This window comes from Ambystoma mexicanum, chromosome 3p (genome assembly GCF_040938575.1).
Source record: "Ambystoma mexicanum isolate Mex_15411 chromosome 3p, UKY_AmexF1_1, whole genome shotgun sequence".
NCBI classification, from domain to species: domain Eukaryota; kingdom Metazoa; phylum Chordata; class Amphibia; order Caudata; family Ambystomatidae; genus Ambystoma; species Ambystoma mexicanum.
The window spans coordinates 1,114,459,948-1,114,472,710 of record NC_090925.1 but is presented as its reverse complement, the minus strand read 5'-3'; the positions used below and the strand labels follow the sequence as shown (position 1 = coordinate 1,114,472,710).

The window sequence follows — 12,763 nt, the reverse complement described above, 5'->3', positions numbered from 1 at the left end:
GTTTTAATTCGCTAACTAGGATTCAGAACTAGTGAGAGTTGCTTTGGATTGGTTCAGGTAGACACTAGCAATGATTGTAGAATGATGTGCAGATGGAAAACGAAATTCAGAAGTTGAAAGCAAGAAATAGCTATTTTTACATGTGGTGAAATAGAGCCAAATGCAAAATCGCGGCTAACTTTTCAGCGCACGAGAAAGGAATTGTGGGTTTGTTTGAAAGCTGAGAATGAATGTTAGCTTCGAAATGACATTTAAATTTAGTTCCTAGCACGTACGGTTCAAAAGTTACAGAGGTTTTAGTCAAGTTCGATTTTTCTCAAAAAGGGTCAAGATTTCAAAATGAAAGATGCGCTGTTGAAGATTTGGAACAAAGTTTTCTTAACACTAGGGAGTCTATGGAGCCGCAAACTACACCGACAGCACAGCCACCTATCCAGAGGCGCCTCCGGGTGGTTTCTATCTGCCTGAGACGATTGCCTTTCTCCAGAAAATATATGTTAGCGCCAAGATGCTTATCACTACAATTATCACAGGATTATGTGGATAAGAGAAGAATTTAGGATATACCAATGAGATTCTATAATGCAGTTATGGATATGTTGGAATGGGTTGGATGGGATTACTTAAACTAAGCAATGACTATGGACAGTTCTATGCTAAATACTCACTACTATGGCTTTGGAATGGAATGGGTCCGTCAAAGATCTGGTCAAAGGTTTGGCTTGGACTTCACTCGCCACCGGACAGGATTCAGGGCACCTGGACTCTCTCAGCAAGGGACTCTGGTCTGCACGGCCTCTTGGACTGGATCTGGCGGGTTCTGGGTTACAGCTCTGCTGGACTGATCTGGATCTTGGGTTCTAGCAAGGGTTCTTGGCCAGAAGTAGCCAACACCGCACAGCCAGGCTGTTAAATTGGTTAGGTCCCGTGGAAGTTTAGGGGTTAAAATCAGGTTGCAAGATTTTTAAAGGCCTGCTGAAAAGGGTTCAGCTTTTTGGGTTAGGCCTCTGCTTCAGGGTTCTGGAGTCTGGTTCTGGAGTCTAGAGATGGGTTCTGGGGTCTGGATTCTTCCTGCAGAGCGCTTCGCCGGTAGAACAGTGATGAGTGAATGTGTGTGTCTGTCTGGGTCCTCAACAGTCCCTATTTATCCATTTTCCAAAGGGGTGGGGAGGCTGATTATACTATGCCCAACCCTCTAAGGATCTGATAGGTCAGATAATTCCCCCTCTCCTGATTTGAGAAGGGAACAGTGTGTCATCATGTGTCAGAGTGACACTGTGTTTAGGGTCCAGAAAAAATCCCTCCCCTTTGTTCTTACCCAGAAATTCTATTTTCCCCAAAAAACATATTTCCAATATGCACAACTTGTTAATAATAGATAGTCACATGACAGATTAACTAAGGTACGTTTCTGTCAAAATCTTATCTTCCTAGGAGTTTTGGTTCACAAATGACAGTCTTTCGCGCTTTTGGGCGGTTACTCAGTGTCAGTTCTGTACCAATTTTTACACATGCATGCACATACCATCTGGGCACATTCATGTTCCTAGCATAATCACAATAGCTAGAATATGAACTTTTTCATGGTTCAGTCTCTGAATGTCGCACAGATTCCAGATTAGTTTTAAACTGTGAGCGAACTTTTCATTTTAATAACCTATAAATCCCATATTTTTACCAGTTCAGTACAATTTGCTATAAGTCTTTTCCAGAAAACATACAGTTACTTCAGTTTCAAATCCACATTTTCAGTCTGGCCCGCCTCCAAGGCTTGGCTGAGCCAGAGAGTCACATGGGCTTGTCTTCCTGGCCAGTTGATGTCAGACACACCCGAATTAGCATTTTCTTTCAGTTCAAGGAACCCATTGTCTCTTTCCCAGAGCAGCAGAGGAAGTTTCCTCCCCTTCTCATTAGCAACCCCATGAGATATTCTCTCCTTTTGGTGGGAATGAACAGGGTGGTGTGTTCTCAGTGGGGAAAAAACTCTTTGAAGTTTTAGCTGAATCAGGTTACCTTAGAGTCAATTACGAAATTGTTCATATCTTCTATTCCAGTCTTTTTCAACATGAAAATCAATGTGTGGCACCCTATATGGCATTTGATGGAAGTCCCTTCTTTGGCATATTTAGCTTTTGAGACACAGGTTTGAGCTGACAGATTTAGAGATCGCCAGCTTCTGACAGAGGCGAGTAACGGTATTGCACCCATTTTTGACATATTTCTTTCCAGCAAGCATCTTTAAAAGTGGATTTTGTTCTGATAAAATATACTTCTGCTGACATTATATTTATGTGTATTCTTGAAGTAGAATGATGTTCAACACCCAACAAGGAGGTTGGATCTTTTGGGTGGTTTGTGGGCATGATTTTTGCAAATTTGACAACCAAGAAAAACGGATTTTCACACAGCTCTGTGTTTCTTTTGCAGTCATTTTGCTCTGTGGGCAGCCAAATGCTAGGTTTTGGCAGTGGTCTCCTGTGTTACCACTGACATAGGCAAAAGTGGATGGCGGCCTATTTTTCAGATTTTTCCTGCGCACTTCTGGGTAATTTTAGCGTGCATAATGCTTTCCGGCAGCCATTCTGATGTTCCTGATGTAAGCAATGCACAGGAATGTTGCAGGGCCTGGACTAGTGATGTAAAAACATCCCACAAGCCATTCTATGTTTTTCGTGCTTTTCTGAGTAAAAAAGTCGTATTTTTGTCAAACAGAGCCCGTGTGCTCTTTCTCTACATCGACCGACAAGCGGGGATCCATTTGTCAGTGAATTTCGGTGCCTCACGGGCAAAGATCATTGAGTGTTTGGCGAAAATTCCAGAAGCCATCAGGCCTACTCCGAACTCCGGACCATGTCGGAAGAGAAGAAAGAAGGAAACTCCCTTTTCAAGCTCTGTGCCAGCTGCGGACTGCGGAACATGTTTGTAGAGGACAACCACCTTCATTGCCTCTACTGTCTCCACCGGACCACCGAGAAGGAGATTGCGAGATCTGCCTCGGGTTCAGCATGAGAACCATGAAAGATCGTCACAGTAGACTGCCGCCGTGCCTCAGCGCCAAGGCATCTGCCCCATCCCCCAAGAAGGGGCATGCCTAACTCAGTATCGGCCGGTCCGTGGAATGGGCTTGTAAGTCCTTTGAGGGCGCTCCATCCGTGGAGCCCAAGACAAGGCCAAGCACTGCAAGTCCATCTCCGTTAGGGTAGCCGCGTAAGCAGGTCCCACTATGGGCAGGGCGCATTCAACCTCACTGTCTGCCTCCATCTCCAGCCATCGATCCAGCTCCTCCTCAAAAAGGAAATTGGCCAACCCGGGTAAGCTGCAGGAGAAACCCGAGAAGCCTAAGCTGCAAGAAAAGACTACTTACCTGCCTAAAAAGGCCTAGGCCCCCCCTCTCAGGACTGCAGGAGCAGTTTTCACCAGCACAGCCTGTCCTGGCTGATCACCGGCATGCCTTGCATGGCCCCATCCACACGGTGAGCTGGCCACGCGGATGACCACATCTTCGCCCGCACTGTGCCCCGAACGGCATGCTACACTCCGATCAGCTGTTCCCGTTCAGTATTTCCCCATCGCGTGCATCGCCTGACCTAATAATGGCCGGCGCGATGCGGGATGAAACCGAGGCTCCTCTCGGTTTCTAGGCAACAGCGTGCCTTATCATCAAACCCCTGCCTCCGGTAGGCGGAAGCCGGTCCGGCGGAAGAAGGCCCAGGAAAAAGGCTTCCTTCCTGTTTGCCGCCTGTTCGCCGTTGTGCGCCACGGATCCGTGTTATAGAAAGCAACCTGAGATCCTGAAGCGGCACGGGCAGGAGCCCCCACTAGCAGCCACCCACATGCTCCAAACCCGATGGTAGCGCAGCGACCGCGACCGCGACCGCTACGGGCCATCCCTCCCAGGCCTGGAGGTATCCACTAGCCCTGCAAGGGCCCCCCCATCAGCCCACTTTGCCTCCTCTAAAAACTAACACTGCGATTGCATCTATGCCCACACCACATCGCGCCGACATTCCTTCATGAAAGAAAATGTCGGGCGCGACATTTCAGGACTGAGTGCCGTGCTGTGTCAATTACAAGGTAGGCCAAATGCCTCTAGCTGTTGCTCTTTAGAGCATGACTACATAATTGCTATCTCTGCCAAAGTCAATTCCACTTTTTGCATTCTTTCTGCCAGGTTGCGCCTACAGATCGGCGCTCTGGCACATGTCACACTAGTCAACAGCCTAAGCATGACCCTGAACTTAGTTGCTGCCCTATGACCTTTTGACTCAAGCGTCCTTACCCGAACCTTAGGCGCTGCCCAATCTAGCCTTTATTCTACTCTGGACTCAGTAGCTGCTACATTGCAACCCATGATACTCTTAGGATCGCCAATAGACCACAACTGATTGTGTCTGCCCTGATTTGTGTTGTGCCTTATGGTCGCCAATAGACCACAACTGATTGTGTCTGCCCTGATTTGTGTTGTGCCTTATGGTCGCCAATAGACCACAACTGATTGTGTCTGCCCTGATTTGTGTTGTGCTTTATGTCGCCAATAGACCACAACTGATTGTGTCTGCCCTGATTTGTGTTGTGCCTTATGGTCGCCAATAGACCACAACTGATTGTGTCTGCCCTGATTTGTGTTGTGCCTTTAGTGTTATGGCCCTTGCCTTTCACTGCCAATTTGATCTTAGGTGACCCCTGTCTATGTACATGGTTGTTGTGCCACCTAGCTCTTCTCTCTCACCTAGGTTACCAGGACTGTCATCATGCACGTCAGTGTACTCCTTCCATTACTCTACACACTATCCCTTCGACTCGCCCAAGTTCTCCAGCTACCTACGGTAACAACCTCCACACTCTGGGTTAAAATGGACCAGCCTTCTACCAGCATGGCATCCCCACGACCTCTCGTGTCACCTAGAATGAGCCCGGCAGCACCCGCTGTAGGCCATACCAACCAATACCTCAACGACCCAGCTTTATGGTTGGATCACTTTGCTAGGAAACCTACACCTAACCAACCCTGCCCCCTCTCTCTTAGAAATAAGAGACTAGGCACCAGATTACGCCTACGCCTACGCCACGTCCGTCACATCACCAGGAAACAAACCCCCCTCTCTCCTGGATCTCTGTCAACTGCCACCACATGCAAACCCACCACCACCGAGGTTAAACTGCCCATGTTCAAAGGTGCCCTTATTAATGCTAGATCCCTCACTGCACACGCACTTGACATAGCTGACCTCATCACCACGTCTGACCTTGACTTCATAGCTATCTCCGAAACATGGCTTCATGGCGCATCTGGCCCCTTACTAGCGTTAGCCCTACCGCCGAACTACGGCATCACACGATGTGACCGCTCCACCGCCTCTTCCAAAGGCAGCGGTGTGGCCTTCATCCATAAAAATACTCTTGACCTAAGAGTGTTACCTGATTCCAAACTCACATCAGCTGAATTGCTGTCTGTCAAACTAGCACTCACACCTAACCAAACAGCCACCATGCACCTAATCTATAGACCTCCAGGACCCGCACCAACCTTTGTCAGTGAAATCTCCACTCTCCTCCTCAACAATACAAAGAACAATTCGCAAACAATCAACCTAGGCGACCTTAACTTAGGTCTTGGTGACTTAAAAGATCCTGTGGCCTCTGACCTGGAGAACGCACTATCTGACCTCGGCCTTACCTTATACATCCAAGAGCCTACCCATATTAAAGGTAGAACACTTGACTGGGTAGCTGGCTCCAATTTCAATATCAAGGTCCTTAACAATACCCCCTGTCTATGGTCCGACCATCACATTATAACTTTCAACATTGAAGCCACACCACGAATCCCGTCACCATTAGCCCCAGCACTCCCAACTAGAAGCAAAAAAGATATAACCAAGGAGAAACTCCTCCCATTGTTACTCCCGTCCCTTAACACAGCCACCAACTCTTACTCTGATCCAACCTCACTAGCACACACCTACAACCAAACAATGCGAACTGCCATTGATTCTATAGCACCTCTCAAACTTAGAAAGGCTAAACCTCAAGCTTATCTTAATTCATGGTTCACACCACAGTTAAGATTGCTCCGCAAAGCTAAACGCTGTGCCGAAAATCGATGGAAAAGCCACCCCTCAGACGAGCATAAAGACAGTTTCCTTCTAGCCTCACTCTCCTACAAAGATGCCATCATCACGGCAAAAAAGGAATCTTTCAACAACCGCATTATACAAGCCGACTCGAACACCAAGGAACTCTTTAAAATCCTAAGAGAGCTTGAAACTCCAGTCGCCCCCCCTGACACATGCGTGAAAGATAGTAAATGGTGTGCCAACATCCAAGCAGCCTTACTAAATAAAATCTCCACACTACAAGACAAAATCAAAGTTAAACAGGACAGCCTGAAGCGCGACAACCGCGTTCTTTCCCTCACTAAGGCCCCCTTGCCAGACTCTGCCAATATCACACCATTCGCATTCTCTCCGCTTACCGTTGCAGAGGTAGAAAATATAATTCTTAGAATTAAGCCAACTAACTGCCAAGGTGACCCGTGCCCAGCCCCTACTATCAAGGACTCAGCGCATGAGTTGGCCCCATTCATCACGGCCTTCATCAACTCTTCCTTTCAAACAGGTATCGTCCCGGACAATCTGAAGGACGTTTGGGTTATCCCACTGCTTAAAAAACCTTCCCTAGACCCTAACATTCCCACTAACTTCCGACCTATCACCACTGTACCATTTCTGCTCAAGATCCTAGACTGTGCCGCATACTTTCAGATCCAAAATTACTTGGAAACTAATAACTTGCTAGGTCTACGACAATCTGGTTTCCGCCCCAGACACGGGACAGAGACCGCATTATTAGACCTTAAAACTCAAATCGAGGTTCTAAAGGATCAAGGCAAACTAGCAATGCTACTACTTTTCGACCTTTCAGCCGCATTCGATCTGGTCAACCATCAGATCCTGTGCGAGCAACTCCATTCCGCTGCCAACTTCTCTTCCTCGGCTGCGGCTTGGATCAAATCTTTCCTGAGCAACAGATCCATGAGAGTCTTTGCCCCATCCGCAGCCGCGGACCCTTCCCCGATTCACTGTGGCGTTCCTCAGGGATCTTGTGTGTCACCTACACTCTATAACATTTTCACAAAACCACTCTTTGATGTGCTTGACTATCTGGGTGTCTCCTATACTAACTATGCGGACGACACCCAGATACTCATCCCCATCACTGGTGATTATCTAGGTGACACAAGGCCCTTAACGACGTCTACTTGGTCATCCAAGCCTGGATGGCCCAACATCAGTTGTGCTTGAATGATGACAAGACAGAGCTCCTGATCTTGGGCACTGCACAACGCCTGAGCAGACTAGAGCCGTCCTATCAGTCATTCAACATAGATGGTAATATCATTCGTGTCTCAAAAGATACCAAAACGTTAGGTTTCTACCTTGATGCCACACTCTCATTAACCCGACAAACTAATGCTGTCAGATCTGCGTCTGAATACACATGCAAACTTATCGCAGCTTGCAGACCATTCCTCACTACGTCTAACAGCGTTACGCTAACGAGAACCCTTATTATGGCTAAAATTGATTACTGTAGTGCTCTTTATCTTGGCACCAGCCAAGAGAACCTGAACAGACTTCAAACGACACAAAACAACGCCATTCGTGCTGCTTTAAACATTCCCCGACACCACCACATCACAGAAACCAGAAGTAAGTTAAATTGGCTACCTGTCAAACAGAGAATTTCACTCAAAACACTCACCCTTACGCACAAATGCCTAGCCAACAAAGCCCCGATCTACCTTGGTAGTCGACTGTCGCGCCATTCTACCTCCCGACCTCTAAGAACAGCCCAATCCCACTGTCTAGCGATCCCCAGATTTAAATTGCAAAAAGCAGGGGGCTCAAGTTTCCCCGTCTTAGCTTCCAAGTTATGGAACTCCCTCCCTGTTACAATTAGAGCGGAAGACTCTTTCAATACCTTCAAAGCCAATACTAGATCTTGGCTTTTCAACCAGCTTTAAGGCCGGCTTCGCGCTTCTTCCTGACCTACCCTGACTTGCCGACCGCTACTATCACCTATCGGCACTGAAACTACTGTACATATGTATATAAGATCCTCTTGTAAATGTATATAATGTTTCTTTGTTATACCTGCATATCTGATCCCATGTGTAAATGTTTAATGATTCTCTGTTATACCTGCATATCTGTAACCTTGTACAAATTGCGCCCTGATGCCTCCGGGCCTGTTGGTTTGCGCGTTATAAATAAAAATACAAATACAAATACAGGATAAATCATGGGTGATGATCGAGTTGGTAGTGGCCGCTCTCTTGAATGCCAAAGAGCCTGACCCGGTCAAGGTAGCCCTGGCTGTGCCCAGAGTGTCCCTGCCCCAGGGGTGCGAGGCCTGCACAGGGGCTGTGGAGAGGACACCGGAAAAGAGGATGCCAGAGTGAAGCAGAATCCACCCCTTCAGGATGCAAATAAGGGGGCTGCGGGGCGAGGAGTCCTCAGGTCGAGTCGTACTCCAAGGAACTGATGTTTCATCATTGGACGAGGAAGACCAGGACTCCATGTACACGATTCATGCGGACGTGGGGTACGACGACGGAAATGCAGAGAGAGCGGAAACGGGGACGATGACGGAAATGATGGCAGCGCAGGGCCTAGTAAGTCTGCCGACCCAGCTCTGAGAGATGTATCGCTGGACATACTCTCAACCCTGCACACGTTGGTGTTGGAAATCCAGTGGAAGATGTCCCCGGACACGGCAGCCCGGCGACCAATGCGGCCCTGGCGACCAATGCGGCCCCGGATCAACCTCCGGCTAAAAAGCAGAAGCGAACCTCTGCACCCCACTCCTTCCACCCGAAAGACCAGGAGTCGAGAATGGACACAGCGACGAAGAGGGCGTCCCTTTGGGGTAGTTTCATGCCATGATCGCCAGAGCGTCCAAACTCTTCCAGCTGACACCCGAAGAGACCAAAAAGGAAGTTTCCCTCAACCAGAGGTGCGAGGCAATGAGGAAGACCATCATGAAGGTACCCATCCGGATGACATTTGAGAGGAGGGCCTGGCCCGGATGAAGAACCGGTCACAACCGTTGCCGGACTCGTGGTATCGGTGGCTGCGAGGAAGAGACCGTCTAACCCATCGTCTTCGTCCTCCCTCCCTCCAGACAGTGAGGGAAAGAAGTCGGATGCTATGGGGAGAAGGATCATCTACTCCTCGGCGTCGACAGTCAAGAGGCCAACGTTCTGGCGATTGTGCCAGGTATGACAGAGAACTCTGGTATAAACTGGTCCCAATTCTGGACTTCCTGCCCAACGACAAATGGGTAGAGGCGATCTCACTTCTCCAGGAAGGGGAGCTGGCTAGTTTCGACAGCGAGTGGAAGAACGCACCGACAGATGGGTGCTGGATGCTCTCACCCACAGACATACCCTGGAGTTTCAGCAAAAATGTCAGCAGATCTCTCCGGTGGCCCGTCACAAACAGCACATCCCTCGGCTCATGCAGGAGGTACGGGCCATGCTACGAAAGGGGGCGATAGAGCTAGTTCCAAGAAGACTTCGGGGCTCTGGAGTCAACTCCAGATACTTCTTAGTAAAGAAAAAGACTGGGGCCCATCCTAGACCTACGGCGTACCAACAAATACCTCAAATCCCAAAAATTCAAGATGGTCACGTTGCAGCACATGCTCGGTCAACTGGAGGAAGGAGACTTCTTGATGTCACGGGATCTGGAGGACGCATCTTTCCACGTCCCCCTCCACAGAAAGCATAGGAAGTTCCTGTGCTTCATAGTGCAAGGAAGACAATACCAATTCAAGGCCCTCCCGTTCGGCCTGATGTCAGCGTCCAGGGTATTTACGAAGTGCCTGGCCCCAGTGGCGGCCCATCTACATCTACAGGGGGTACACGTGTACCCGTACCTCAACGACTGGCTCATCCAGGCCAAGTCAAGGGAAGTGGCCGTCAGACACACGGAAAGCACTGTCCAGCTGCTGACGGATCTGGGATTCTCTGTGATTTATCCAAAGTCCTGCTTGATTCCATCGCAGAACACAATGTTCCTGGGAGCCAGGCTCAACACAGTCTCCTGCCTGGCATCGCCCTTAGAGGAGAGGGTAGCAGCCATTCTGGGGAAGGTACAATGACTGTTGTCGCTGAAGACTGCCATGGTGCGAACCATCAAGTCGCTGCTCTGCATGATGTCTTTGTGCATCTACCTTAGCCGGCTCTGCAGGCTACAGATGCAACCTCTTCAGGAGTTCCGAGACGCTCGCTGGATACAGGTGTCCGGAAGCTTCCTGTTCCACCCTTAGTTACTCCTTCATGCTTTAGGATTGGTTCACTTTCCCTAGCCAATCCAACCTGCTCTCCCCTCGCCGGTATGTGCGTGAAATTTCTTTATGACGGGATCTAAGCCTTACCCATTTTCTCCACGTGGGCTCGCTGCGTGCTGTTCATGGCAGCTTACCCAGTTCCACAAGAATAGTTTGTGGTTCTAGTTTGTGACATGAGGTAGGATGGGAATGGGCAGAAAGATGTTGGTCTTTTGTCAATCCAGGATGGTCTATGGAGTCTGGGGTCTTTTTGGGCATGGGACACCGCCGGTGCTCCATGGCAATCCCGTGCAGCTCTCTGAGTGCTGTGCAGGCGTGCGGCTTTCCCCAGTGTTTTTGTTTATCTTCGATGGTCTGCTTTCTGCTGGCTCTCTGAATTGTTTCCATTTCGCGAGTGGATAGTTTTCAGCTCCTTGCAGATGATTTGCTGCTGTTTGGCTACTGGTCTTGAATGGTATCTGATCTGAAAAGACAAAAGAAACACTTTGGTTACAAGGCATGGCTGGAGATAAGGGTCTGCAGAGATCCATACTGGCACAATGGTGGGGGAGGGGGCAGGGATTGGGGTCTGTTTTTCTGGATTTGGCCTCAGGTCTAGGGCTGGCTCTGGATCTCGCTCTTCCCCTACCTCCTCCCATGGAGAGGGTTCTACCCGCCCCCATCTTGACAAGGTCAATTCCTTGGCCTTGTCACAACAATTTTAACGTCCCTGCTTCGTCAGAAACAGTCTCTTTAAACCTTGACTGACAAAGAAAAATTAGCTCTATGCCTGTCCTTCAATTGCCACGCAAACAGTCTGTTAGGTGTACTGCCCAGCTATTGTGACCAACCATTTGAATCAGATATTCAGTCTTGGACGCTTACAGAGCATTCTGATTCCTGGCAAGTTGTAATTACCTGTAGGTCTAGAGAGAGCCTGCAGTTTTAGGTTTCTCCTCCAGATCTGCAATGGTCTTCCTGAGTGCTTCTTCTTCATGGATTCTAATTTTCTTCAGCCTACAACCCTTTTCAATAAACAGGTCCCTAAGAAAGACCTTGAATGCATCAAACCTGACCCTTCCACGGTGGCCCTCCGTGTGTTAACCAGAAAGAAAATGCAGAGATACTGCATCACCCATGGCTCTGGCTCAGTCAGCACAAGTTGAAGCAGCGTTTCAAAATTAAATCCAATCATATTTATTAAACATCTAAACGGGTTAGTCAATGTTCTGAGTAAATAACCAGCCCAGGCCATATGCTCCCATTTTCTCCTGGTTCCGGGGGCACCAAAGTTTTCCTCCCACACTGGGGCGCAAGATGTATGCAAGGCAGGTGTGGTGCCAACACCAGTTCCTGGGGCACTTACTAGTCAATGCAGGCTAATTTTACAGACTGTTCTTATGTGGCTATTGCAGCAGCCATGTTGCGGAACAACCAGCGATTGGGCACCGCCAACCATTCCCTCTGCCACAGCAAATCTCCCCAGATTGCCCCCACCCTCCCAGGGTACACTATTGTGCCCCGCCGTTACGTTCACCAAAGTCCCGCCACTATTAGATATCCATCTGGTCTCACACCTCCCGCCTATGCAGTGTGAAATTTCTATCGGAGTTGTTGGGCTAGACTCACATGTAGGGACAAAAAGTGGGATGGCTCAAGCAGGGCTCTGAAGTCAGACTACAATCTTGCACACTTATGGACATGTCCCCTCAATATATTTTTATGTAAATAGATAACAAGTCATCTCATTGTGGCTGAAGTATAAAACTGTATGATGAGACTTATGTTTAATGCAAATTTGTTTCTTTGTAGAAGGATGGAGGCTGCTTCAGAATGCACTGTACCAAATGTCGCACCATGTACTGCTGGGAGTGCAATCTTCCTTTTACTGCTAAACTAGAACTCAATAGTAAGCAGAAGCGGTCATCAGTCTGCACCTCCTGGTATGTATGGTGTGTGTTCTCCGTACTTTGGCATCTAAGCAAAAATGTACCCTTTCAATATCGTCCTCATCTTAGACGTTTTGTAATCAGTAGCCAAGGCTAATATGCGGGCTATGCATACATTTGGGTGACAGGCTTGTTGGTTTGATGTACGGTTAGAATAAGTCTAAAAGTTAGTCTAAAAGTTAGCCATAGAGCAATATACCAGGGTCTAAGGGAAACAAGTGATGATGTCATGCTCTGGAGTGGGTTAACGCAGACATTGTTTGTGCCTTTGGATATCACACAAGAGGAGCACAGGTCGACCTGTAAGGATATTGTTGTGCAGCAACAGGAATGTGGGAAGACAGCACTGAGGGGCACATATGAGCGCAAGGGGGCTGGACACAATGGCCTCTTTATGAGTGTGGTGGGCGGGAAACAAGGATGCCGGTCCTATTGGACTCCATGGGAATGGGTTCACGGAAGCAGAGGCCCCGGCAGGC

The 12,763-nt window shown here is 48.5% G+C and overlaps 1 protein-coding gene across 5 annotated transcripts in view; it reads left to right on the top strand.

The window, feature by feature from the left end:
- Window positions 1-12,763, top strand: part of LOC138581277 (E3 ubiquitin-protein ligase RNF14-like) — a 385,887-nt gene that overhangs the window by 344,641 nt on the left and 28,483 nt on the right. For 4 of the 5 annotated variants that reach the window (XR_011304491.1, XR_011304492.1, XR_011304490.1 and 1 more), the window contains one exon: window positions 12,148-12,278. Coding sequence is in view for 2 of the 5 variants with exons in the window: in XM_069652480.1 (XP_069508581.1) it covers window positions 12,148-12,278 (131 nt within the window). In the remaining 3 variants the exon portion in view is untranslated. Of the gene's footprint in view, window positions 1-12,147; window positions 12,288-12,763 lie in introns of all 5 variants that reach the window. The other variant, XM_069652479.1, reaches the window with a different exon arrangement.